The sequence below is a fragment of the Molossus molossus genome, unplaced genomic scaffold, assembly GCF_014108415.1.
Source record: "Molossus molossus isolate mMolMol1 unplaced genomic scaffold, mMolMol1.p scaffold_m16_p_33, whole genome shotgun sequence".
Classification (NCBI taxonomy): Eukaryota; Metazoa; Chordata; class Mammalia; order Chiroptera; family Molossidae; genus Molossus; species Molossus molossus.
Genome location: NW_023425370.1, coordinates 982043 through 1008685, shown reverse-complemented (window position 1 = coordinate 1008685; position 26643 = coordinate 982043). Strand labels below are relative to the sequence as shown.

Sequence of the window (26643 nt, the reverse complement as noted above, 5' to 3'; positions counted from 1 at the left end):
CCGCGTTCCCCCACGCAGAGCCTCCGGAACACGATCTGGGTGCTGGGCCCAGGAGGCAGGGCGGGGACTGGGGACAGAAGCCGGAGAGAGGCCAGGCCCAGGCGTGGTGAGGAGGAGGTTCGGCTGTGGACTCGCCCTGCCTTGGGGCTTCCGGGAAAACAGAACACACCTGCCCGGTGAGTTAGCGCCGTCTCCATCCACCGCCCCGTCCATCACTGGCTCGGGCCGCTGCGAGGCATCAACTCCCCAGCACTTCCAGCAAGACCCCAGCACAGGCTGGCACCCCTGGGAACGGCCAGAAGCCCTCTGGGGGGTCAGTCACAGGTGCCCGCAGGAGGAATTGGAGGGCATGGCAGCAGCCGGTGCCGAGGGGATGTGGGCAGCGCGCGCTGCCCTGAGTGTGTGTGCAGGTCGGGGCTGGGGAAGGGCCGGTGGGGCGTGGGTGTCATCGGGTGTCAACGGGTGTCATCTTGCTGGCACTGGAGACCTCCACCAGGTTAGGTGAGATACCATCATGCTTCCATTAGAGATGACTGGGCCTCAGTGGGCAGGACAGCCGTGGGACAGGGAGGCCTGTGGGGAGCTTGGGGCCTCTGTCCAGTGGGAGATGGCGGTGAGGATGGTGGGAGGCGGGAATGAGGAGTTGCCTGGCCAGGTGGGTGGGGCTGTCCTCTGACCCTGAAACCCCATCACAGGACAGGAAATCCACCTGAAAGCCCATCGCTGGGGGGAACAGGAGGCTGTTACACACATGTGCTCCCTTACTTTACAGTTTGGCTGCTTTATAAGTTCTAGTGCCTTTGTTTAAGATTATTAAAGATGCCATTTTCCTGCCTTCTTAACAAATGAACGTTAGGTAAATAGCTGTTTTCCTGCTTTGGTGAATAATGGCCAGACGGCAGCCTTCTGTCGCGTCGCGGGCTGCGAGCCTGGGCCGCAGCCGCTTTGCATAAAGATGGCATCTAATCTGCGATTGCGCCCGGATTTACTAGCGCCCACGGAGGCTGAACTCATTTTATTCAGAACGCCACAGGAACGATAACCAAAAAAGGACACCGTGAAGGCAACATCTATCAAATGCTCCTTAAAAACCCCATTGTCAGCATCCGCGACAATGGCATCACCGCTCAGTCACTGAGATTAAAAATTAGTCATACGTGGAAAATAGAAACGGGTTTTCAGGGAGAAGGAAGCTTTGGTTCCACTGAATAATGCCCCCTTTTTTGCTTGGTAAATAAATGATGCATATTTTCTGATGATATATATTTTCGAGGGTAGCTATGTCTGGGTGGTCCCAGATTTGGGCTAAGAGCCCTGTTGTCAGTGGACTGGCTGGGCAGGTGTCAAAATATTTTGTAAATTAGATCCAAAACCATCAGACAACAAGGTATTGAGTAGTGACAGCAGAGTCACCTCCACCCTGAATCTGAATCTTGCTGGGTTAGATCACAAATGAGTTCTTAGAATTAAGTTTTCCTTTGGATCACAGGCTGCCAGGGCAGGATTCTCAGCCCAGGCTCCCTCTCACCCCTGCAAACCCTGATGAACCCAGCCCTCCACCTTCTGAGCAGCCACAGACCCCTGCCTGCCCAGAAGTCCCACCCCCAGGCCTCAGTCCATCTTCCTCCTCCCCTTCTGGGGTCTCCAGCACCCCGTGCTAGGCCACTCGCAGTGGGGACCTTGCTTCCTGTCACCAACACCCAGAAACAGTTCACAGGGAGTGTGTGCATCCTCCCAGCCCACAGGTGCCCTGCCCATTCCTCTGCCTTCTGTTACTGTGGACGGACTGTTCCTGCCTCTGTCAAAGGCCTGCCACACCCCACTTCCCCTCCCCTCCTCTGACCCCACAACCAGGTGTCCTGCCAGTTCTGTGTTCCCACTACAGCAGAACTCCCCAGACGTGGGTGCATTCACTGGTCCCTGTCAAAGCAGCCCTTTGTCCACACCCCAGGCTCACTGTGTCTCTGTTGTTGCCTCACCCAGGCTCTGGCTCAGCAGCTTGCTCCCACCTGGCCTCTGCCCCTCGGGAGCGCCCAGCCTCCCCCAGCCCGTGATGGTCCTTCGGTGGTGGGATGTGCTCAGAGGGTGAGGAGGCCTGTGATCAGACCACTCTCAGCATCTTGGTGTCCAGAACACAGACAGAGCCTGGGAGCATTCCAGAGTGTGATGGGCACTCAAGGCCCTCCCAACGGCTCCTGCCAGGGCCCCTGGGCAGGGCGCCCCGAAAGAGGGGGCTTTAAGGCATTCCCTCCATTTCTAAGCAGCTTTTTATATTGTGCCCATTGCAAGCCCATGCTCCTCATGGCAATTCCCCCCGCCCCCCAGAGGACTGTCAACTTGTCTTCAAATAAGAATAAATATGTGTGTCTGTTCTCTGGGGCCTTCAACAGCCCGGAGCCGCCCCACGACTTGGGTGGGATTAATGGCCCCAACTCACCAGGAAGCCAGGTGCATCTTTCACCAAAGGTGGTTTCCAAGTGATGAATGGCTTTCTCACGAACACAAAATTGTTGATTGTATTTACAAACAATTCATTTCTCACGTTCTGTTGATTCCTCTCCCCCGGCTGATGCACGGCCAGCTATTAACCAGCATTGATTAAGGCTTCCGCGGTCCTGGGCGGCCCGTTACTCCATCCGTCACAGACAGGCGGCTGGCGCGCAGCGCTCTGTCATGTTCTCTTCGTGCCTTACGGTTATTTATTTTTCCATTTACGTCGTGCACCCTCTAAGTACAGGTGCCTTCCAGAACTCCAGGATCTTGGCAGGCCACAGCAGCGAGCAGACAAGTGCAGGGTGGCTTCCAGGCCTGCGCCTCATTCTGGGACGGTGCGGATGCAGTCAGCACCATTGCCCAGCTGAGCCTTGGGACCCGAGAGTCGACAGCGTTAAGTGCCACCACTTTTCATCAAGTCACCTGACATTTAGGATTGAACCTAAAGACCCCAAACCCAAATTCTTCAGCACCTCCTGGGGAAGAGTCAGTCATCCAAGTAGCCAAATCCAGATCTGGTGGGATCTTTCTAGAAGCAGGTGCTTTCTCCATGTTCCTCTCTGTAGACCAGCTCCTCCTGGTGGCATTTTTGGTTCACCTGTGGTACTCCCCGTGGTTGGTCCCCCTTGGGAAACGGGCTGGCAGGTGTCATAGGCTCTGGGCATTGCGAGGTCCTGCCTCTGATCTGCCACATGGCCACAGGGACCTGGGCAAGTTGGCGAGTCTGGGGACAGACAGGTCCTCATCTGGGATTTGCAGACTCAAAAAGAAGCCCGGTTTCCTCTCAACTCAAGAATCTGGACCTGCATGTTTGCATCAAGAGCCTGTTGGGCTCCTATCTGCAGAGTATTGATCAGTAAAGTGTCAGGCGGACCCCATCAGCACTGCCGCCTCCTGTCTGTGGGAAGCCCCTCCGCAGACCTACGTCCCCCCGGCTGCCGACCCATTTGTCTGCCTTTCCACACCAGAATCCCCCTTCACTGCCACTGTCTCGTTTTCCCTCTTTTTTATTTATATATTTATTTTCTTTATTGATTTTAGAGAGAGAGGGAGAGAGAGATAGAAACATTGATGAGAGAGAACATCGATTGGCCACCTCCTGCATGCCCCCCACTGGGGATCGGGCACACAACCTGGGCATGTGCCCTGACCGGGAATCAAACTGGCGACCTCTTGGTGCAGGGTCGACGCTCAACCACTGAGCCACTCTGCCTGGGCACACTCTATTTTTTTTTTTTTTTTTTTTTACTTTAAAGGGCAGTAGTATACGTTTGCTCTGACACGTTGTGGGGGGGGGGGGGTGTGCAGAAGTACCAGCTCAAGGAAGCCAGACAAGTCCAGGAGGGCGGAGCAGGCCCACCTAGGCCTCTGCTTGCTTTTGGAATTTCTTCCATGTCTTTTTTTTTTTTTGGTAAATCCTCACCTGAGGATATTTTTCCATTTATCTTTAGATAAAGTGGGAGGGAGGGAGGGAGAGAGAAACATCGCTGTGAGAGGCACATCGACTGGTTGCCCCCCACACCACCCCCACCAAGGCCGGGGATGAACTGAAACTGAGGTACATGCCCATGACCAGAATCAAGCCCTCGACTCTTTGGTCCAAGGGCTAACGCTCTAACCGCTGGCCCAAACCAGTCAGGGCCATGTCTTTCTTTTTTTTTTTCCTCTCCCCCCATTTGCTTTCTTCCACCTCCCTAGTCTCTCACCCGTGGATTTCATGTATCCCACTTATGTCTTCTCTTTGTGTTGTAATGTAAAATTAAGGTGAAAAACTGCCCCTCTCCAGAAGTTACCTCAATGCCCTGAGGTTCTACTTCCCAGCATTTGTCAACAGTTTGGCTCAAATAAACACAAAACTTGCCAGCATTTGTCAACAGTTTGGCTCAAATAAACACAAAACTATTCCCAAGTGTGAGTGTTTCATACTCCCACAGTGTCAACGTACAAACCTGCAGAGAAATTTTGTAAGAGTTTATTTGACCATATATGCAGGGAGCAAGATCTCAAAAAGTCATGTCTGGACACGTGCGCGCCGCCGCTCGCTGGGAAGTAGGGGCTATGGTGGCGCGTTCAGCCACCTCCGGGCGGCCCCAGAGGCCCAAGAAGAGCCGCAAGCGCTCCTCATCCTTAGGCATGCGGGGGGAACAGAAGCGCGAGGTGGGGCGGCTCATGAAGAACCCGGACAAAGCAGTTCCAGTTCCAGAATAAATGAATGAATGGGCACCTCGACCTCCCCCAGAATTCGTCCCAGACGTGATGGGTTCGAGGGCTGGGGCGGGCGTGGAGAGCTGCACGTGTGCAGGCACCTGCGCCGCAGAGTGTCAGCGACAGGACTACCTGGCTGCCAGTGTTGAGAAGCAGTAACGATGCAGAGGCTCAGAGGAAACTGGAAAGCAATGAAGTTACTGCTGACGAGCAGCCTGCAAGGCGTCGGACAAAGCGCCGGGAGCTACAAGAGAAGAAGTTGCTGGCGAAGAAGGTGGAGCTCGAACAGAAGAAATGAGAAGGGTCCAGCCATTCGCAAGCGCGAGCCCAGCGTCACCAGGCGTGATGACAGTGCTGGCCACAGTGGCTCTCGGCAGCACAGGGTCTCCGAACATCCTCCGCCTGACCCAAGGAGGAAGGAGAGTGCTGGAACTGTTTCTCTCCCAAGGCCTTGCTGGAGGCCAGTCAGACTGCGCGTGGCCCTGCCAATAGGCAGGACGTGGAGCCCGTGGGACAGAGAGGACTCTCGTGGACACTCAAGGGCACTGCCAAGCAGAGCTCAGTAATGTTTCTGTAAAGGGGGAAATGTATAACCTGCCCCTGCTGGCCTCACATATTTGAACAGTGGTGAGTAAAGAACAGAAAAACTAAAAAAAAAAAAAAAAAATTCATCTTTTTTTTCTTCCAACTTTTATTGATTTATTTTTGTTACAGATGTTTCTCCTTTTTCCCCCCGAGACCCCTTCCTCCCCACCCAGCACTGTTGTTTATGTCCATTAGTTATGCCTACAGGCATAGAAGTTCTTTGGTTCATCTCATCCATTCCCCCCGCCCCTCCACTCTGAGGTTTGTCAGTCTGAACCGAACTCCTTTCTATGTCTCTGGGTCTATTTCAATCATCAGCCTACCTTGTTCTTTATATTCCACAAATAAGTGAGATCATGTGGTATTTGTCTTTAATAGCTGCATAGTACTCCATTGTGTATATGTACCACAGCTTTTTTATCCACTTATCTATTGATGAACACTTGGGCTATTTCCAGATCTTAGCAATTGTAAATAGTGCTGCTATAAACATAGGGGCACATATATTCTTTCTGATTGGTGTTTCAGGGTTCTTAGGGTATATTCCTAGAAGTGGGATCACTGGGTCAAATGGCAGATCAATTTTTAATTTTTTGAGGAAACACCGTAGTGTTTTCCATAGTGGCTGCAGCAGTCTGCATTCCCACCAGCAGTGCACTAGAGTCTCCTTTTCTCCACACCCTCGCCAACACTTGTTGTTTGATGATTTGTTGATGGCAGCCATTCTGACAGGTGTGAGGTGATACCTCATAGTTGTTTTAATTTGCATCTCTCTGATGATTAGTGATGTTGAGCATTTCTTCGTATGTCTCTTGGCCATTTGTATGTCCTGTTTGGAGAGGTGTCTGTTTAGGTCCTCTGTCCTTTTTTAAATTGGGTTGTTTGTCTTCCTTTTGTTGAGTTGTATGATCACTCTTTATATTTTGGAAATTAATCCCTTATCTGATATATCATTGGCAATGATGCTCTCCCATACAGTGGATTCCCTTTCCATTTTTATGGTTGTTTCTTTTGCTGTGCAGAAGCTTTTGAGTTTGATGTAGTCCCATGTGTTTATTTTTTCCATTGTTTATGTTGCCTTAGGTGATGTATCAGTGAAAATTCTGCTGCGTATGATGTCTGAAATTTTGTTGTCTGAAATTTTGTTGCCTAATTTTCTTCTAGAATTTTTATGGATTCATGAGTCACATTTAAATCTTTTATCCATTTTGAGTTTATTCTTGTGTATGGTGTAAGTTGATGATCTAGTTTCATTTTTTTGCATGTAGCTGTCCAGTGTTCCCAACACCATTTATTAAAAAGGCTATCTTTACTCCACTGTATGCTCTTGACATCTTTGTCAAATATTAATTGAGCATATTGCCTTGTGTCCATTTCTGGGTTCTCTATTCTGTTCCATTGATCTATCTGCCTGTTCTTGTGCCAGTACCAGGTTGTTTTGATTACAGTGGCTTTGTAGTATAACCTGAAATCTGGTAATGTGATCCCTCCAACTTTGTTCTCCTTTTTCAATATTGCTGTGGCTATTCAGGGTCTTTTTTGGTTCCATATGAACTTTTGAAGTATGTGTTCTAGTTCTGTGAATTAAGTCGTTGGTATTTTGATGGGGATTGCATTGAATCTATAGATTGCTTTGGGTAGTATGGACATTTTAATGATGTTAATCCTTCCAATCCATGAACAAGGTATGTGCTTCCACTTTTTTATATCTTCTTCTATTTCTTTTTTCAATGACTTGTAGTTTTCTGCAAATAGGTCCTTTATTTCTTGGTTAAATTTATTCCTAGGTATCTTAATTTTTTTGCTGTGATGGTAAATGGGATTGTTTTTTAGTTTCTCTTTCTGTGAGTTCATCATTGGTGTATAAGAATGCCATTGATTTCTTGACATTAATTTTGTATCCTGCTACTTTGCCAAATTCATGTATTAAGTCTAGTAAATTTTTGATGGAGTCTTTGGGGTTTTCTATGTATAGTATCATGTCATCTGCGAATAATGACAGTTTCCTCCTTTCCCATTTGGATCCCTTTTATTTTTTCTTCCTGTCTGATTGCTGTGGCTAAGACTTTGATGTTAAATAAGAGTGGCGAAAGTGGGCATCCCTGTCTTTTTCCTGTTCTTAAGAGAAATGCTTTTAGTTTTTTCCCATTGAGTATGATGTTGGCTGTAGGTCTTTCATATATGGCCTTTATTATGTCACGATATGATCCCTCTATTCCCACATTGCTGAGCGTTTTTATCAGAAATGGGTGCTGGATTTTGTCGAATGCTTTTTCAGCATCTATTGATATGATCATGTGGTTTTTGTCTTTCATTTTGTTTATGTGGTGTATCACATTTATTGATTTGTGAATATTGTACCAGCCTTGCATCCCTGGGATAAATCCCACTTGGTCATGGTGAATAATTTTTTTGATGTATTGCTGGATTCAATTTGCTAGTATTTTGTTCAGGATTTTGGCATCTATGTTCATCAGGGATATTGAACTGTAGTTTTCTTTCTTTGTGGTGTCTTTTTCTGGTTTTGGAATTAGAATTATGCTAGCTTCATAAAATTAGTTTGGAAAGCTTCCTGCTTTCGCTGCATTCCATAGATTTGGGGTTGTTGTGTGTTCATTTTCATTGATTTCCAGGAAGTTTTTAAGTTCTTCCTTGATCTCCTTGGTAACCCATTCATCGTTTAATAACATGCTATTTAGCCTTCATGTGTTCAAATGTCTTTGCATGTTCTTGTTGTAATCGATGTCTAGTTTCATGCCATTGTGATCTGAGAAGATGCTTGGCATGATTCAATCTTCTTGAACTTCTAGACACTTAGTTTGTGTCCTAACATGTGGTCTATCTTTGAGAATGACCCATGTGCACTTGAAAAGAATGTGAATTCTGTAGTTTTGGGGTATAATTCTCTGTTGATAGCTATTAAATCCATTTGATCTAGTGCATCATTTAGAGTCTCTGTTTCCTTGTTAATTTTTTGTCTAGAGGATCTATCTGGTGATGTCAGAGGGGTGTTGAAGTCCCCTGCTATGATTGTATTGCTGTTCATTTCTCCTTTGAAGTGCTCCAGAAGATTTTTTTTTTTTATCCTCACCTGAGGACATTTTTCTATTTTTTGTTCAGGTAGAGTGGGAGGGAGAGAGAGGAAGAGAGAGAGAAACATTGATGTGAAATGGACACATCGAGTGGCTGCCACCCGCATGACCAACCAGGGCCAGGGACAAACTGCAACCGAGGTACATGCCCTTAGTGGGAACCGAACCTGGGTCTCTCGGGACCGCAGGCCAATGCTCTAACCACTGAGCCAAACCGGCCAGGGCCTCCAGAAGATTTTTTAATATATTTTGGTGCATATATGTTTACCAAGGTTATATCTTCCTGTTGGATAGATCCTTTCAATATTATGTAGTGGCCGTCTTTGTCTCTAGTTATGGAAATCTATTTTATCAGATATGAGTATGGCTACCCCAGCTATTTTTTCTTTCCATTTGCTTAGAAGACTTTTTTCCATCCCTTCATTTTCAACCTATGTGAGTCTTTTATTGTGAGGTGGGTCGCTTGTATATAATATATATATGAGTCATGCTTTCTTATCCAATCAGCTATCCTGTGTCTTTTGATTGAAGTGTTCAATACATTTAAGGTGATTATTGATATGTACTTATTTATTGCCATTTTTACTTATTGTGGTTATATTTTTCTTCCTATTTCTTCTACTAATTACAGTAGTCCTTTTAACATTTCTTGCAGCGCTGATTTGGTGCTAATACATTCCCTTAGCCTTTTTTTTTGGTCTGGGGAGCTCTTTATTTTACCTTCTATTTTGAATGATAGCCTTGCTGGATAGAGTAGTCTTGGATTTAGATCCTTGTTTTTCATTACCTTGATTACTTCATGCCATTCCCTTCTGACCTGTAGTGTTTCTTTTGAGAGGTCAGCTGATAGCCTTATGGGGGTTCCTTTGCTTATCTCTCTCTCTCTCTTTTTTTTTTTTTATCCTCACCTGAGGACACCTTTCCAGTTTTTGTTCAGATAGAGTGGGAAGGAGAGAGAGGAAGAGAGAGAGAAAGAGAAACACCGAGTGGCTGCCTCCCACATGATCCAACCAGGGCCAGGGACAAGCTGCAACCATGGTACATGCCCTCATTGGGAACCGAACCTGGGTCTCTCTGGGCCGCAGGCCAATGCTCTAATCACTGAGCCAAACTGGCCAGGGCCCTGTTGCTTTTATCTCTTGCTGCCTTTAGGATTCTCTCTTTGTCTTTAATCTTTGGCATTTTAATTATTATGTGTCTTGGTGTGGGCCTGTTTGGTTTCTTCTTACTTGGGGCTCTCTGTGCTTCTTGAACTTGAATGCTTCTTGAACTTGAATGCCTTCTTCCTTCAAGTTAGGGAATTTTTCTGTCACTATTTCTTCAAATCTTCCTTCACCAAGTTAGGGAATTTTTCTGTCACTATTTCTTCAAATATATTCTCTAACCCTTGCTCATTTTATTCTTCTGAAACTTCTATAATGCAGATGTTGTTATGTTTGGTTTTGTTGTTGTTGTTGTTGTTAGAAACATTTAAAAAATTAACTGAACCAATGTAATCTTAAAGAAGTTGAACTGACAAAAACAGACTTATAAAAAGTTAAGACACACACCTAAGCTGTAAGGTGTATATTCTTATGTTAAATATCATTTGACTACTGAAAATTAGACGGATTTTAACTCCCAAGTCTTTTTTGAGAAAGCAAAATTAATACAATGTAAATCCTGATGTCTAATTAATAAAATTAACAAACCAAAGTAACTATCTTGGTTTTGCCACAGAAGGAGCAAGTGTACTTGGCATGCTGGCTGATTTCAATTTTCTTCACCATTTTCCTGAGGGAGGTGCCATAACAGGTTCCATATTTACTGACAATTTCGACCTTATTGGTGCGTTTAGCTTGTCTTCCTGTTTTTTAATTGTTTTTTTTTTCCCCTTTGGGTTTTCTGATTGGTTGATTTTTTTCTACCCTGCCTTCTAATTCAGTGATCTGATCCTCAGCTTCCTTTACTCTGCTGGTTATTCCTTCCAGTGTGTTCTTTATTGAAGGAATAACCAGCAGAGTAGAGGAAGCTGAGGATCAGATCACTGAATTAGAAGGCAGGGTAGAAAAAAACAATGTGTTCTTTATTTCTGATATGTCATTCTTCATTTCCACTTGGTTGGTTTTCAATGTTTCTGTATCTTTACTCATGGTGCTGAGCTCCTTACTCATGCTATTGAGCTTCCTCAAGATCATGGGTCTGGACTCTTCCTCTGATGACTTGCTTAACTGCATTTCATTTAGCTCATCTTCTACTGGGTTTGGATGAGTGTGGAAGGACCCACATTAAACACCACTGTCAAGTCTTACTTTCCTGGATAGGCTATTAGTCTCAGTTACTTGATGAGCCTTAGGTTGTAGCCCTCAGCTAAATGAAAAACTTCCTCAGGTGTTCGGCATAAGAGGATTTCCAGAGGGTGGGCAGATGCTGGTTGTTAATGAGCCTCAATTTGCATTTCTCTGGCCCTTCTGGGTGGGGTTAAATCTCTGAGGGAGGGGCTGCTGCTTCTCTCTAGGACTCAGGGAAGGAGCTCCCGGAGCAAGATGGCCACTGTCCTGTGCAGCCATGAATCAGCAAAAACCCTCAGCGCCCTCCAAATCCCGAGTGTCCTCACACAGTTCCAGTTTAGTCCACCCTCCCTCTCCCAGAGCCCGAGGTGAGTGGCTGTAGTTAATTTAGTGCTCTGCCTCGGCCCTCTGTGCTGTGGGACTGGCTTGGGATTTTAGCCCGAGGGAGCTGCTCACAGCTAAAACAGCTGCTGTCATGGGCTCTCGGCCCGCCCTCTCGCGCCTCCGCAGACCTACCAGGCTTGATTCAGTGTCCTTTTTTTCTGTTCCTGGTGATATGGGCACTCTCCAGCTGCTTTTCTGTTGCTTTTTCCTGACAATTTGTCTTTATTTTAGTTGTAATTCCAGTTTGGTCCTCAGAGATGGTCTGTGTAGCTTCCATTCACTCTGCCACCATTTTGGAATCCTACCCATGTCTTACCCATGCACTGAGAGGGCAGCCAGTTGATGTGTCCCTCTCACATCGATGTTTCTCTCTCTCTCTCTCTCTCTCTCTCTCTCTCTCCCTCCCTCCCTCCCTCCCTCCTACTCTATCTGAAGGTAAGTGGAAAAATATCTTCAGGTGAGGATTTAAAAAAGAAATAAAATAAAATACCAACATGGGCCTTTTTTCCACATACATGTTTGCCATTTGTTTTATTCACGTAACAGTATCACCTGGAGTTCACCTTAGACCATCACATGAGGCTCTAATTCTAAAAGAACCTCATTATACCCCAGTCATGGGAAGACCACTACAGAATTGTCCAGACCTATATTAGGGGACATGAGTGTCGGATACAGCTTTTTATTTTGTTTTGGTTTTCGTATTGATTCTGATATTTTTATTTGGGAAGACTTGATTTCTAAAGCAGATTCACTGAAGCCAAGGCTGCATGTTTAGATGTTAACAGCTTCTTCCAGATACCTTTTCTGAAGGCCCTTTCTCCTCACACCGTGGCCAGCCTGCCGGCCTGCATTCAGGCCAACACTGCCTGCCACCAGCCTGTGTCTGATGGCCTGACGCCAGGTCCGCCTTCCCCGCCCGACTGCCAGTGTGGGAGAGCATGTCTTCACGTGGGGGCGCTTTGGGCTTCAAATATCAGAAAGCCCAGCCCGAAGCGTCTAAGCTGAAAGGGAGATTTGTTCTCTCACCAAACAGAAGTCAGAGGAGGAGCAGGGCCAGGGCTCTCTGCCATCCTCAGTACCCCCGGGCCTCTCCCCGCAGTCACAGGCGAGATAGCAGTGTAGGTCTCGGTGTCCCACTCAGTCATGACAGTGTCTGGGGCAGGGGAGACATGGTCTCCTCCTGTGGGACTCTCCCAGGAGCCCCCTGAACACTCCCCTCTTGCCCAACTGGCCAAAACCGCATCCTAAGCCCGTGGGTGTAGATAAATTGCTGGCGACGGCCAGAGACTAAGGTGACTACTGTCGAACATTGCGTCCTACTGGCGTTTGAAGCCAGACAATGGCTCTGCAGGTGTGCCCGGTGTCACAGGCCATTTCACCTCCCTGCCTCTGACTCGCAGTACCCCTGTTGTACTCCCAACACCCTTTGGTTATCACCATTGCTCCAGGGCTTCTGGGGCTGAGACTGGCCTCCTTCCCTGGAGCAGGTGACTTCACGGAGGAGGCAAGAGATTCTGTTATGAAGGGCAGGGCAGGTAGGCAGGGCGTGCCCCTCGGCAGTTTATTCCATGGTCTCTCCCTTCCCTGGGGTCAACTTCGCTCATTTACATTGGGTTTGGAATCACCCACTTTCTCCAGGTTTTCCAGCCCTCTCTCAGGTTCTCCATCTCCCGGGCTGGGTTCTCGCTTTGCCTTGAGTGTTTGTGGTTCTGCTCTGAGGCAACCGCTACTTGTGGCTGGCCCAAACCCACTCTCGTTCCCGATGGACAGAGCCAGTGTTGGACACAGAGATGTGCCCCATGGAGCAGCTCATCCCCACCTCCCCTGAAGCCACATGCAGCGTGTGACAAAGTTCTGAGGACATCTGGTCGTGTTCGGCTTCTTCGTTTCTTCCCTGGAAACAGACATGTCCGGAGGAGGAGTGACCGTGTCTCCACTGGGAGGCTGGTCACATGTCAAGCTGGGCAAGGGTGCCCTTGTGGCCACACTCCAGCCTCCTTCTGAGTGGGAGTCTGGCTAAGCCCCCGAGTCACATCCAACCTCATGCAGCCAGAGGCGGATCCTAGCTCAGACAATCCCTTTTTCCCTATCGAGCCTCTCAGGGGTTTATCAGCTTTATTTTCTTCCCCAAACACTCAGCTGTTTTGCTGCGTGACTGATCTTTATTGTTGAAAATATTACAGCCCTGGCCGGTTTGGCTCAGCGGTTAGAGCATCCATCTGCGGTCCGGAGAGACCCGGGTTCGGTTCCCGCTAAGGGCACGTACTTCGGTTGCAGTTCGTCCTCGGCCCTGGTTGGTCGCGTGGGTGGCAGTCACTCAATGTGTCCATTCACGTCGATGTTTCTCTCTTTCCTTCCTCTCTCTCCCTCCCACTCTATCTGTACAAAAAAATGGAAAAATATCCTCGGGTGAGGATAAAAAAAAAAAAAAAGAAAAAAAAGATATTACAGATGTCCCCCCCTTTTTCCCCATTGACCCCCCTCTTCCCACCTGATGTTGGCTTTTAATCTTTAGTCATTTCCTTCTACCACCTTCTTTTGATTTGGTTAATTTATTATATATAAATTTTCTTTGGTTTATTCCATACATATATCATGTTATTTATATATTGTTATTTATAATTTATATGTTATTTATATATTACATAATGTTATATGATGTTATTTACTTTCTAGTTATTTTTTAGGTAATACTGTTTTGTCTTTTAACTTAAATTTTTTTTTTTAATTGATTTGAGAGAAACATTGATGTGAGAAACACCCATCAGCTGCTTCCTGTACATGCCCCGATGGGGATCAAACCGGAAACCTGGGTATGTGCCAAGATGGGGAATCAAACCCAGCACCATTTGGTGTGTGGGATGATGCTCCAACCTACTAAGCCACACCCGCCAGGGTTAACTTTCTTTTAATGCAAACCTCATTTAGAAATATATTTTCACTTCTAAATGGTTATGCTTTATTTTGGATTTTTTTTTTGGTAGTCTGTTTCTAGACATCCCCTCTTTAAAAGACAAGCTCTGGAATCGCATTGCTATGGAAGGGACATAGTTTCCTAAGACCTGCTTAGCAAAACAGCCGCCTCCCCCAGGACCCCACCAGCTCTCCCCAGGGACAACCCCTTTAATAACTCGTTGAGCTGATGACCTGGCATTGAATTCCACAATTCTGAACAACATGCTTCTGCTGCTGGAATTTTCCTTTCTAATTTAGCCCGCATCTATTGACTCAGCCTTAGGAGGATGAAGGTTCATCATCTTCCACCGTCTTCCTCCCCCTCACCCCTCCCCTCCTCCTACCAGACTCACGTTGTAATTGTCCTGGGGTTGGGACGCCAGGACATCTAGATTACATTATTATGGCAATGAAAAAATACAGGCAGGTAATATCCTATGATTACTTTTCACTTCCTGCACAGCGATTTCTGTTCCCTGGAGTTAGAAACGGGCGTGTTTTGCTGTGGCCTGGCAGGCGGAGGAGCTTGGCTTACAGGATTTAGCTCCGGGGAAAGGCGGGGTCAGGTGTGCACGGCCTGCTGGCGGAGAACCAGCCCGGCCCGGCGCCAGGGCCCGGCGGGGCGGGAGGATGAGCCCGGCTGGAACTTCAGAACCTGATCAAAGATCCGTCTGCTCCTGCTCCGGTGTTTCTGCCCCTACAAAGGGGGTGTGTTCCTCGGGGAGGTGAACCCGCAGGAAACAAGAGTGGGTTCCGGAGGCCCAGGAGCACAGGGAAGCTAGGAGGGGCCTCGGTGGGGCGCGCCGCGGGCGCGAGGCTGCGGGCAGCGCGGGTTCTGGACGCGAGACCTGGGGAGGGCCGCGCTGGAGGCAGGCCAGCCCGCAGGCGGGGCCGAGGGCGGCCGTGGGCCGGTCACGGCTGCGGAAGTAGGTTCTGGGGGCTCGTCCTGGGCGCAGGGCGACAGGCCAGCAGCCGGCACGCGCCGGCTTGGGCCGGGCCGGGCCGCAGCGGACAGAAGGCGGGCGTCGTTGACCAACTCGCACCAGCGCTCGCTCCTTCAAAACCGTTAAAAGTTCATTGTGAACATTTTCGCACAAGCTCTTTGGAGGGTCCCTGTTTTATCCCGGAGGCGGCCGGGCCCGCAGCAGTTCGCCAGCGTCACGTTTCGCGTTATTTTTCCCTCTCCCCCTAACCTTGCCCCACACTAAGCTGTCCCCTGCGCACGCGCAGTGCGCACCGCGCCTGCCTCTCGGCGTCGGGCCCGGCGGTTGCCAGGGGTGACCGCATTCCCCCAGGACTCCGCGGGTGGGTGGGCGGTGTCGAAACAGCGGAGTCACCGCCCTCACTCTCTAGTTGGCCGAAGCTGCTGTCCGTCGGAAGCGCCGCCGTCGCCGATTGGGCAGCAGGAAATTTCGCACGCTCGGCGCGGGGCGCCCCGCCCCTCCCGCCCGCTGGGCCCGCCACCCTGGTGGAGGAGACAGTGGGACCTGGGGGGGTTCGCACGGCCTCGGCTCCCAGGCGGGCGCGCCCGAGCGGCGACACCGATGATCCCCGAGGAGAGACAAGACAGCCCGGGCACCGGCGAGGAGAGCACCCGGCTGCAGGCGGCTGGCAGCGTCCGCAAGGTGAGCGTGCCCGCGGGGCAGGGCGGGGTGGCGCCGGGAGGAGGGCGCGGGGCTGTGGATCCGCTGGCTTTTCCCGTCCAAGCGCAATGCAGGATTCCCAGGCGGCCGCCTCCCACACCTTGCTCGCCCCAAGAGGCAAGCTGGGCGTACCACTGGGGAAACTGAGGCCCGGGGGAGGGCCACAACCCGCGATGCTTTCCTGTGCTGGGTCCTCTCGCCTTTTCGGCGTCACGTGCGGGGAAGAAGCAGGAGGCCCCTCCTGTGCGGCTCAGGAATGGGGAGGGCGAAGTTGCATCCTGCTCACCGTTTTCTCAGTGCTTTGGGGTCCCTTCTGTGGCAGGTGCTGCACGGGGGTCTGTGACAGCCGGGGCCTCGGGTGTGTTCTTGCGCCTTTCCTAGAACGTCCTGTCCACAGGGCTGTCTGGCTTTGCCCTGGGCACCCAGCTCTGTATTTGGTGAAACTTTGAGCTGCTGGCAGCCGAAGCCTCCAGGTGCGGGAAATGGCTGAAGGGTTTCACCGCTGGGGAGTTTGTTCTTTCTCATTTCCTTGCGCGTGTGCCCCCTTGTAAAGTTCCTAGCCCGCGGGCGCTGACTGTGGACTGTGGACCATTTCCAGGAGTCCGGGCGAAGCTCGGGAAAGGCCGTGGGGGTGGAGACCTGCCCAGTCTGTGTCTGGGAAATAGGGGCGCCCTGGCTGCCTCGCTCTGCAGCCCAGAAGCTGAGTGTCCCCTGGGGGTCACCTCGAGGCTGCCCCAGTATTCATGACAGGGGTTGGGCACCCATGCACCTGCACTTGCGGTGGTGCTTTGTCCCCCCTTCTGTCTCCCGTGTCAGACTGCACAGTGGACCCTGCCTGCTCTGTTCAGCTTTCGTGTGCGTAGGGCCCAGGCCTTGCAGGAAGGAGGAGGAGGGTGTCAGGGGGGACATGGGATCCAAGTTACTGGCCACGTGATGCTGACCAGATCCCCGGAGGGGCCGGCTCCTCCCTCCTCACCCCGAAGAGAGGCCAGGTGCTGCAGCAACTACGTGGGGGGAGAACACTGGTCAGTGGTCCCACAGCATGGGCGCTGGAGAGAGGAGGCCTTTCACCGCCTTTGTGAACTCACTTCCTCGCAGTGCAGCCAGGCCTGCAGGTGGCCTCGGGGAGCACGAGTTGTTTGGATGGGACGTATGGGAGGTGACTCACACGAGATGTTCCAGAGGGCTCAGTGGACAACGCTTTCGGGCTCTGCCCAGCTGCCACCTGGGAATGGTGCAGAGACTGTTTCCAGCCTTCTCTCTGGGATGAGCCAGCGTCCACGTGTCCTGATTGTCCTGACAGGCAGACACCCTGGGCTGGGAGCTGGTGGGCGGGGTATGGACCCAGCCCTCTGGCTTTGAGTGGCACTCTGCACACCTCACATACTCCTCTGTCCTCTTGCCCCAGTGATTCTTGCTGCCTGCAAAGTCTGCCACCAGGCTGGAGGGAGGCTGGTCCTTACACCTGTTATAAGGCTCAGAAGCAGGACAGAACCAGTTAGCCATTCCCATGGAAACCACATCTGGGTCCAGGGCCCCTGTGGGCCAGTGTGGGTGTGCTCTGCCTCAAGAGTAGTGAGAGCGGGTGTCCAGTGGGCACCCCCGGCCCTAGTGCCCAGGGGGGCTCTCCAGCACCAGGCAAGAGCCCACTGAAGAGCAGCCCAGCCCAGTTAGAGGGGCTCTGGGAGTGGGGCCTGAGGTGTGCAGGAACCTCCAGGTGCCCCCTGGGCTCTGTCCCCCCAGCAGTGTTTGGGAGCGATGACAGATGGAGGGTGGGGCATGCTGGGCTTCCACCCTCCTGGGGCGTCCTGTTCCTCTGTGTTCAGGTGAGATCAAGGGAAGGAAGGGCAGGGTCCCTGATACTGGGGGACATCAGCTGGCAGAACCAAGGGCTCTGAGAGGAGGAAGCTGGTGTGCCAGGCCTGGGGCCTCTCCCTGGGACCCAGCGAGGCAGGGGCAGCCTGGGAGGGCGTGGGGGCTCTCCCTGGGACCCCGGCGAGGCAGGGGCAGCCAGGGAGGGCGTGGGGCCTTTGCTGTTTGTTCCTGGCCTGTGCTGGCATAACTGTCTCCTGACTTTTCCCATCTGGCCACCGCCCATGCTGTTTCCTCCTGGGCTGCTGGGGACCATGGGCCTTGAGCTTCCCGGAAGCCAGAGCCACCAGACCTGTCCTGTCGGGCTGCAGCAGTGAGGGTGTGGGGGTCGCTTCTCCGTTCTCCACACCTTTCCACCCCAGCTGGGTTCCGGATGGGGTGAATGCTGATTACCTGACGTCTGCACCCCTTCCCGCTAGCAGATCCCTTCGCCACAGGGCCCAGCTGCGCCCAGTGTGGACAGCAGGCGTGCACAGGGCTTTCGGGTCCGTCCAGCCAGGAAGGTTGGGCTGCAGTTGCTCGTTCCCACACCTCCCACCCAGGTCGCTCCAGCCAGCCTGGCGTGGCGGGAGCCTTACGGTCACGATTGTGAGGGCGCCGCAGAGCTGAGTGCACCCAGCTCCTTCCCCCACTCCCAACACGTCTCCCCAGGCACACTCGACACCAGAGACAGGAACCGTGTTGGTGAGGACGGCCCTGCTGAGCCTGCAGCCTCTGCCCAGCACAGGACCACTCACCCGTCTGAGAACCTGCTGGAGGCCCAGTCGGACCTTCGGAGGGAGGTGGGAGCAGCTGGAGCTCTGGTTGCCTCTCCATCCGAGTCTCGGGCCTCCTCCTGCAGCGTGGGCATGGGGGGCGCTGCGGAGAAGACAGCTGGCAGCCTGGAGGGTGCAGAGCGTGTTTCATCTTGTTCCCTCCTGGTGCCACCCTGGCCAGCACCCCCAACATCTACAGATGAGGGCCCGCCCAGCGTCCCCCAGTGGGGAGTCCTCTGCTGCCACTGCTCTGTCTCCCAGTGCTCAGTGAGGGACAAGTCCCTGCTCCCCAGTTATCTAAAGACCGCTTGTCAGCCTCCGGCCCTTCGAGTCTCAGAAGAGTGCCTCCTTCTACAAGAAGTCTTCCCTGATTGACCTCTGTTGAGAACACTGGAGTTTGGACACATTGGGCCGTAAACCCAGGTGGCTGTGCACAGCAGCCTTCTCTATAGGAGGGTGTGAGGCCGTTTTTAGGGAGCCCTCTTCAAGTGCTGGGGTAAGCTGGAGCCCCAGAATGTCTGAAACTGCCTTGTGCGTGACAGTGAGGGGTAGACCACGGAAGAGAGGCCACACGGCTCAGGGGACATGGCAGACAGCAAACGCTGCAGGGAGGCTGAGGTCTCCGTTCCGTGCCATCTGGGCAGCGTGCTGTGAGGCCCTGTGTCCTCGTCTCGCTCTGGTCAGGGGTGTAGTGAATGCCCATGTGGGCATTGACCGGGGAAGTCCTTCCTGATCCCTGGGCTGGAGACTGACCAAAAGAGGAGGCCCCTACATGGCCAGCAGGAGGCGTGGTGGCCACGGCTGTCACCCGTGGGTCCCACTGGGCTCTGAAAGCCGCTCAGGGTTCTGCTCCCCTGACCCCCACTGCAGAAGCCGCTCACCCGCCCTGGCTGGGGCACCACCCCATCCGCAGCACCACCGCCGTGAGGAGTCCACACAGCACTCCTCACTGGGCCCCAAGATGCAGGCACGACTGCCCGTGTGCAGTGAGGGTTGCAGCCGAGGCGGCCAGTGGGCCGGCAGCAGGCCTGTCTTGCTGCCTGTGAGCCAAACGACCCTGGGCCTGTGGTTTGGGCATTTGCCAAAGGGTCCCCACGAGTCATCGGCCAGCTGGACCGGAGCCCAGCAGCAGCGTGGGCCAAGTGCTGCATGGAGAGGTGGACCCAAGAGCCAGCCTCCAGTGACCTGCGGGCCCTGGGTCGCCACCCCCAGCACCCCCTCCCAGCCTAACCCTAACGGGGTGCTAGAATGATTGTGTGGATGGGTGGGTTGTGGAGGCTGTGGAACGAAACTCCGAAGTGCAGAAGGATGGCCACCTTCTGCCCGGGCCTCCCAGAGCTGACTGGGTGTCCAGGCTGGGCCGAGACCCAGAGCCCCGTCATGCTGCCGCTGGGTCCCACGGTCAGCCCAGCTTCTGTCTAGGGTCAGTCCCAGCTACGTCCCATGCCCACATGTCTCTCCCGCCCACTGCCCTTCTTCCTGGCATCACTCTGAGCCCTGGCTCCATGCTCATCTGTCCCAGCCAGCTCACCCCCTTCCCCTTGGGCAAGAGACCCCTGGCCCAGCCTCAAGGGTGCTGTGCAAGTGTGAGCTGCTGACGGGCAGCTGGCCTCTGACTGGTGGCCTCTCTGCAGGGCTGTGACATCCTGGCACAGACCCAGCGCGGCCGCCTGCAGAGCCGGAGGGCCTGTATTCACCAGCAGATCAGCAAGGAGCTACGGATGCGGACGGGCGCTGAGAACCTCTACAGGTGAGCACTGGCCACCAGGGCCTCCGGAGAGCAGATCCGCCACCCCGAGGGCCCCTGCGAGCCAGGCCCGTGCTGGGCATGAGGGCAGGGTGGCAACCCAGGCAGTGCCTGCCCTCCTGGTCGGGTCTGGGAGAGGGACACATGAGCAGGTGACCGTGGCCAGAGCAGACTGCTGGGAGTTGGGGCTGGGCCTCCCACCTGGGTCTAGAGCAATCCTGCCACTCAGCCAAGGCCTCACAGACAACCCAGGCCCCCACCCCGTGGACCGCACTGGCAGGGATCGGCTCAAGGCCCGCTGAGCTGCATGCTGGGCTGGAGCAGAGCTGGAGGGGTGCTCATGCCGGTGTACACCTGGGAGCCTCTGATATGCCTGTGGGGACCCGTGGGGGCTTCTCAGAGGAGGCACTGATTAGGCTGAGCTCTGGCAGGTGACCGGTGTCCCAAGGTTGGGGACCCGGAAAAGGCCCCTCTCCTTTTGGGCACATGAGCTGCACAGCTCAGACCTCACACACATCTCCATGAGCCTGCTCTGTGGGTAATGGTCCAAGCCACAGCCAGTGATCATAGAGACAAAAGCTCCAGGATGGGGCTCTGCTGGGCCCACGGGCCCCTCCTCTTCCTTCGCAGCCTGGCCTCTCTGTCCACCCCATCCCTGCCTCAAGCCTGACCTTCCTAGGGATCCATGGCTCCTCTGCTAGGCACCCAGATGCAGGCACAGAGGGTCTGCGCCCCCTCCCCGGGAAGTGGGCTTGGGTTGTCTGTAGGAGGCAGTCTTCATTCGGGCCGGCAAGGTGGAGGCAGCTGTGTCCTGGGCCAGAGGTGGGATCTGCATGGACCACAGGAGACTCAGGAAAAGGGCAGGGCATCTTGTGGGCCTCGGACCCCACTGCTGCCCCCTGGAAGTGGGTTCTGGAGCTCAGGGTGAACGAGGTGCAGCATGGCCCAGGGGCACCTAGCCTACCTACCAGGCTGGCGCCTCACCTCAGCCTGGTCTCCCCAGAGCCACCAGCAACACCCGAGTCAGGGAGACAGTGGCCCTGGAGCTGGGCTACGTCAACTCCAGCCTGCAGCTGCTGAAGGAGGAACTGGAGGAGCTTGACTGCAGCGTGGACACAGACGGGCCCAGCAGGTGTGCGCGCGTGTATACCCATGTGTGTACATGTCTGTGTGAGAGGTACATGAGCCAGGGCGGCACCTGTGTGGTGTGTGTGGATGTGCAAGGATGTGCCTTAGAGTCAGGGAGAGGGGTGTCGTGTGTAGCAGGAGTGGTAAGGGGTGGACTGCGTGGCTCTGGGGACAGCAGGGTCCAGCCTTAGAGTCTGGATTCGATACTTCTGGTTCTAGCGAAGGGATCACTGTCCCCATGATTCCCCTGGGGCTGAAGGAGACCAAGGAGCTGGACTGGTCCACAGCGCTGAAGGTGAGTGCTGGCCTGTGAGCCCTGGGGTCTGGGGAGATCTTGAGGCCCAGAGGGAGGAAGGGTCTGATCTGTGGATGCCCAGCCTCCCCGGGCTGCAAGGGATGCTGTGTGGGCGGGGCTTGGAGATGCTCCCGGCTGGGTGGGTGTAGCAGAGCTGGCTGTCCTGCTAGAAGCCTCTTCGTGGCCACAGGGTCCCCTGACTTGCTCTGAGGGTCCCAGTGGCTGGAATCTGCACCCTGCAATCATGCCCGTGGCATGGGGTGCCTGCCACACGGGACTAGTAAAGGAACTCGAGTAGAAACAGCACCAAGTCTCTGGGCCCACATCTGCGGTGATAGGGGCTCCCCGTAGCCAGAGGTGGGGACCCACGTCAGCCCTTCTCCAGGGGCCAGGGCCTTCCCCTCCTGTGGTCTTCCCCACGCTGCACTGGGAGACTCCAGAGAAGGCCAGTGCCTGCCCTGCCCCCCCAAACAGGAGCTGATCTCTGGGCACTTTGGAGAGGATGGCAGCTCCTACGATTCCGAAATCCGGGAGCTGACAGACCTTCGGCAAGTGGGTGGGCCCTGCCCCGCCCCGCCCCGCCCCGCCCTACCCAGTCCCGCCCCACCTGGCCCCGCCCCACAGGGAGGCCGGCCACACTCGGTTTACAGATGAGGCTGTCCCTGACAGCAAAATGGAGCCCGGTTAGAAGCTGACACTGCAGGCGTCCACCATGGACATGGGCACACTGGGTTTGCATGCACTCCAGGGCACCCTAGCACGTAGATGGCTCTGTGCATGCCAGGCCCACGGCCCTTTGGGCATGGCTGCTCTGTGCCTGCCCCTCCCCGTGCCCTTCACAGTCTCCTGGAAGGACAGACATGCTCCCGTGTGACCCTGTCCATTCGAGGCCCTGGCTGCCCTGTGGAGCTGCAATGCCCAGGGCGGTCCCCAGGGCGGTGGGTGTGTGGTGGGTAGGCCCAGCCAGCTCCTGCCCCCAGGCCATGCGGACGCCCAGCCGGAGTGAGTCAGGCCTGGAGCTGCTCATGGCCTACTACAACCAGCTCTGCCTGCTGGACGCTCGCTTCGTCACCCCAACCGGGAGCCTGGGGCTGCTCTTCCACTGGTAGGCCGAGCGGGGCGGCCTGGGCCCCGCCTGTACCCCACTTCTGAACTTCTGGGTGGTTGCCCTGGCGCCCCACCAAGCCTGACTCGACCCTGCAGGTACGACTCGCTCACAGGGGTCCCAGCCCAGCAGCGGGCCCTGGCCTTCGAGAAGGGCAGCGTGCTCTTCAACATCGGGGCCCTGCACACCCAGATCGGGGCCCGCCAGGACCGCTCCTGCCCCGAGGGCGCCGGCCTGGCAGTGGAGGCTTTCCAGAAGGCTGCGGGTGAGCGGGCCCGGCGGGCAGGGGCAGGGTCTGCTGTTTCAGCTGCCGGCTCTCCTCTGGGGCCAGAGCGGGGCAGGACGGGCCCGCGTGAGGCTTGGTCTGCACCTGTGGGGGTGCTCGTGGCCTGAGGGGCAGCCCTGCCAGGCACTGTGAGCACCCCTTCGCAGGGGCCTTCAGCCTGCTGAGGGAGAAGTTCTCCCGCGCGCCGAGCCCCGACATGAGCCCCGCCTCCCTCGCCATGCTGGAGCAGCTCATGATTGCCCAGGCCCAGGAGAGCGTCTTCGAGGGCCTCTTGCTGTCGGCCCCCGGGGGCCCCCATGACGGCTCGGCCCAGCTGCGCCTAGCTCAGGAGGCTGCCCAGGTGAGGCCGGAGCCCTGTCCGGGGAGACATGCGCAGGCGTCTTGGCCCCGGGCTGGCGGCCAACCTGGGAGCCCGAGTCCTTGCTCTGGGACAGCTAATCAGGGCAGGAGCTGGGGGCAGGGCTGCTGGGTCTTGGGCGGGGCAGGTGGATGCTGGTCCCTAGGGTCGGGAGAGGCAGGTGCTGCGGCGGCTGGGTGGGGCCCTGCTGGGCTCCTCCTGGGCTCCCTCCAGAGCTCCCACTGCCCTGTGCACGGGCAGGTGGCGGCCGAGTACGAGCTGGCGCACCGGGCCATGGCACAGCCGCCAGTGCGAGACTACGTGCCCTTCGCCTGGACCACCCTGGTGAACGTCAAGGCGGAGCACTTCCGGGCCCTGGCCCACTACCACGTGGCCACCGCCCTCTGTGACGGCCCCCGTGAGTGCCCCGCCCCGAGAGCCTGGGTGCCGCAGAGGCCCCGGCGCAGGGGGCTCATGCCCCTCTCTGACCCCAGCAGCCGAGGCCGAGCTCCCGGTGCCGGAGCAGGTCCTCCTCGGGGCCCCGGCCGAGCCCTGGTGCCCAGCACTGCCGCAGGAGCCTGAAGAGCGCAGGAAGCTGGGTGAGGCAGCCACAGGGGTGCGGGGCCCCGCAGGGAGGCTGGGTGCCCCCGCCATTCACAAGTCGCCCTTTCTGGGCTCACCTGGTGTCCCAAAGCTGGCAGGTGGAGGAGCCAGCCTGCCTCCTGGATGCTCCCGCCTGGTGGGGGACTCCCGAGAAGGGGCCCCAGCAGCTAGGGCGGCCTTTAGGCAGCTGGGCACACGTGGGAGGCGTTTCCCTGGCCCCGCCTGCACCCCTGGCAGCTCCTGCTGACCCTCAGGATGAACCCAGAAGCTGTCACCGGCCCTTCCCTCGCACATCTGGGGGGGCAGCTGGGGCGCAGCTTGGAAGGGCCAGTGGGCTGCGTGGGACACGATGTGCCGGCCACCCGCAGGCAAGGCCCACCTGAAGCGCGCCATCCTGGGGCAGGAGGAGGCGCTGCGGCTGCATGCCGTGTGCCGCGCCCTGCGCAGTGTGGACCTGCTGCAGGTCGTGCTGGGCCAGGCGCTGCGGCGCTCGCTGGCCAAGTACTCGGAGCTGGACCTTGAGGACGACTTCTTCGAGGCCATCGAGGCCCCTGACGTCCAGCGTGAGAAGCCAGTCCCCTTGGGATGGGTGTGTCCTGGATGTGGGGGGCTGGGGCCCCTGCAGTTGACAGTCACCTTCCACAACCCGCAGAGCTGAGCCCCAGAGGAGCCAGGCGCTTGGGGGACACCCACGCTGCAGCCCCCTTGCTCTGAGCCCCCACCCTGCCCCTGATTTGTGCCCCAGGGGGAGCTGCAGCCTCCCAGACAGATACCCCCAGGCCACGGCCCAGTGCTCCCTGGGCAGGGGCCACCTGGGGCTCCTCCCACTGGTGGGGTCAGCCCGGCCGTAGACATCCAAGAGGGACCAGTGTCACCCACTCTGCTGTGGCTGAGCTGCATCCAGCTTGTGCCAGGGACCTGGGGGCCCATGAGCCTCGGGCCTCACCCTGCCCCCCCTTCACCTTTGCCCCTTCAGCTAAGACGTGCCAGAGGCCGGAGGTCAAGGTCCCCAACTTCTCCCAGGTGAAGGTGGCTGATATCTTCCACCGGCTGGTGAGCACCCTTCCCGTCGTCATGCCCTGGGCGAGCCCCCAGACAGACCCACTGTGGTGACCCAGCCCTGCCTGGCACCTCGTGGGTTCTGTCCCAGGATATGGAGATCGGGCTGGGGGTGTTATAGGCCGGGGCTCCTCCAAGAGCTGCCCTGCCAGGCCTCTGACCTGTGAGGTCCCCCAGGGGCCCCCGTCCGTGTTCTCAGCCAAGAACCGCTGGCGGCTGACGGGTCCCGTCCACGTGACCCGAGGGGAGGGTGGCTTTGGCTTCACGCTTCGGGGCGACTCGCCAGTCCTCATCGCTGCGGTCATCCCTGGGGGCCACGCTGCGGTAAGGGCCAAGCCTGGCGGAGCGGAGGGGCTCGGGTGGAGGGGCAGACGGGACTGGGCGGGGGTGGGCCGTGGACTCGGGCCGACCCCTGTGTCCCTGCAGGCGGCCGGCCTGCAGGAGGGAGACTACATCGTGTCCGTGGACGGGCAGCCCTGCAAGTGGTGGAAGCACGCGGAGGTGGTGGCCCGGCTGAGGGCTGCGGGCGGTGAGGGCGCCAGCCTGCAGGTGGCCACCCTGCTGCCCAGCGCGGAGCCGCCCGGCACGGTGAGTGGCCCTGGTCCCGCCCCGCCCTGGGCCTCCCGGCTGCACAGGTGCTGCCAGGGCCTTGGGAACAGGAGGCTGGCGCGGGGGCGCCCTCCTGGGGGCTTCCACCTGGCAGCAGTCCCCTGCCTGCGAGCGCACAGCCCCCGCTTCGTGTGGCACACCCGTGGGGACCCTGCTGCTGGGCTGGCCTCACGTGAACCTCTGACATGCCCCCGGCACACATATGTGCCTCCTCCTGTCACATGGACAGGCTGGCCACAGGCGGGCCACGCCACGGCCGCTGACCGCAGCACCTCTCGTCCCGCTCACAGGGAGACCGCCGGCCGGCCCTGCGCGGGCTTCTGAGGAGCCAGAAGGCGTGTGGCCGGGAGACCCCAGGGCCTGCCAGAGCCAGCCCCAGGCCCCTCCTTGGCTGGGGCCGCAAGGCCAAGAGGGGCAAGACTGGAGGGAGGCTGTCCCCGGCCCCCCAGCCCTGAGCTGCACCGCCTTCCCCTCCGGGTGCCAGGGCGGCAGTGAGGGGCCGGCTCCCTCACAGCGGGGCCCAGCATAGTCTCCGGCTGGTGGGGAGCGGGGACCCCTTGTGGCCTGCCCCGACCCGGAGGACCTTCCGGCCAGTTTGTTGCCCAGCCCAGTGCCCAAGCTGCCCATTAAAGCCAGTGTCAGATGAGGGGTGTCTGAGCCCAGTGCTGGGGACCGGGCACTGCACCCACGTGAGAAGCGCTGTGTCTCCCTGGACACGGGCCTGGAGGCTGCCTCCGGACAGCCCTGTCCAAGGAGGGCAGCCCCAGGTCAGGTGGGAGTCTAGCCACTTGTCTTTGAGCCTGAAGGCGCTGTCGCTGAGGGCTGGGCCAGGGCCGGGTGATACGTCAGCAGTGGGTCCCTGAAGCCTGGATCCTCGCTCCCCTTGCGGTGGGCTCCCAAGACCCCTCAGTTGGCCTGTTTCCCTCCTCCTGCCCCCACAACATACCATGCCCTGTCCACACCCTCTCTCAGGGTTGGGTTCCCCCTAAGCCAAGCTCCTGCCTGGCCCACAGTGATCCCTGCCAGGCAGCCCTCCACCAGCCTGCCAGGCCCCCCGCAGCCTGGCCTCCAGGCCTCCTTCCTGGCTGTCCTTCCCTTCACAGCTCCAGGGTGCCCAGGGCATGGCCTTCCCTCCCAGCAGGGCTCCAGCAAGGCCCACCCCTGCCACACCTGGTACTGTCCCCATGTGCACGGAACAAGGACCCCTTCCCTGCTTC

The 26643-nt window shown here is 55.9% G+C and overlaps 1 protein-coding gene across 1 annotated transcript; it reads left to right on the top strand.

Annotated features, from left to right (window-relative positions):
- Positions 1-15451: 15451 nt before the first annotated feature.
- RHPN1 (rhophilin Rho GTPase binding protein 1) lies at positions 15452-26340 on the top strand. The gene is made up of 15 exons (XM_036281262.1): positions 15452-15612; positions 19892-20007; positions 21008-21136; positions 21352-21427; positions 21902-21979; positions 22408-22532; positions 22631-22797; positions 22965-23158; positions 23417-23573; positions 23650-23754; positions 24127-24321; positions 24735-24811; positions 24995-25141; positions 25244-25405; positions 25717-26340. Exons 1-15 carry the CDS (start codon positions 15532-15534, stop codon positions 25879-25881), a joined length of 1974 nt encoding a protein of 657 aa, XP_036137155.1. The 5' UTR covers positions 15452-15531; the 3' UTR covers positions 25882-26340.
- Positions 26341-26643: the final 303 nt, after the last annotated feature.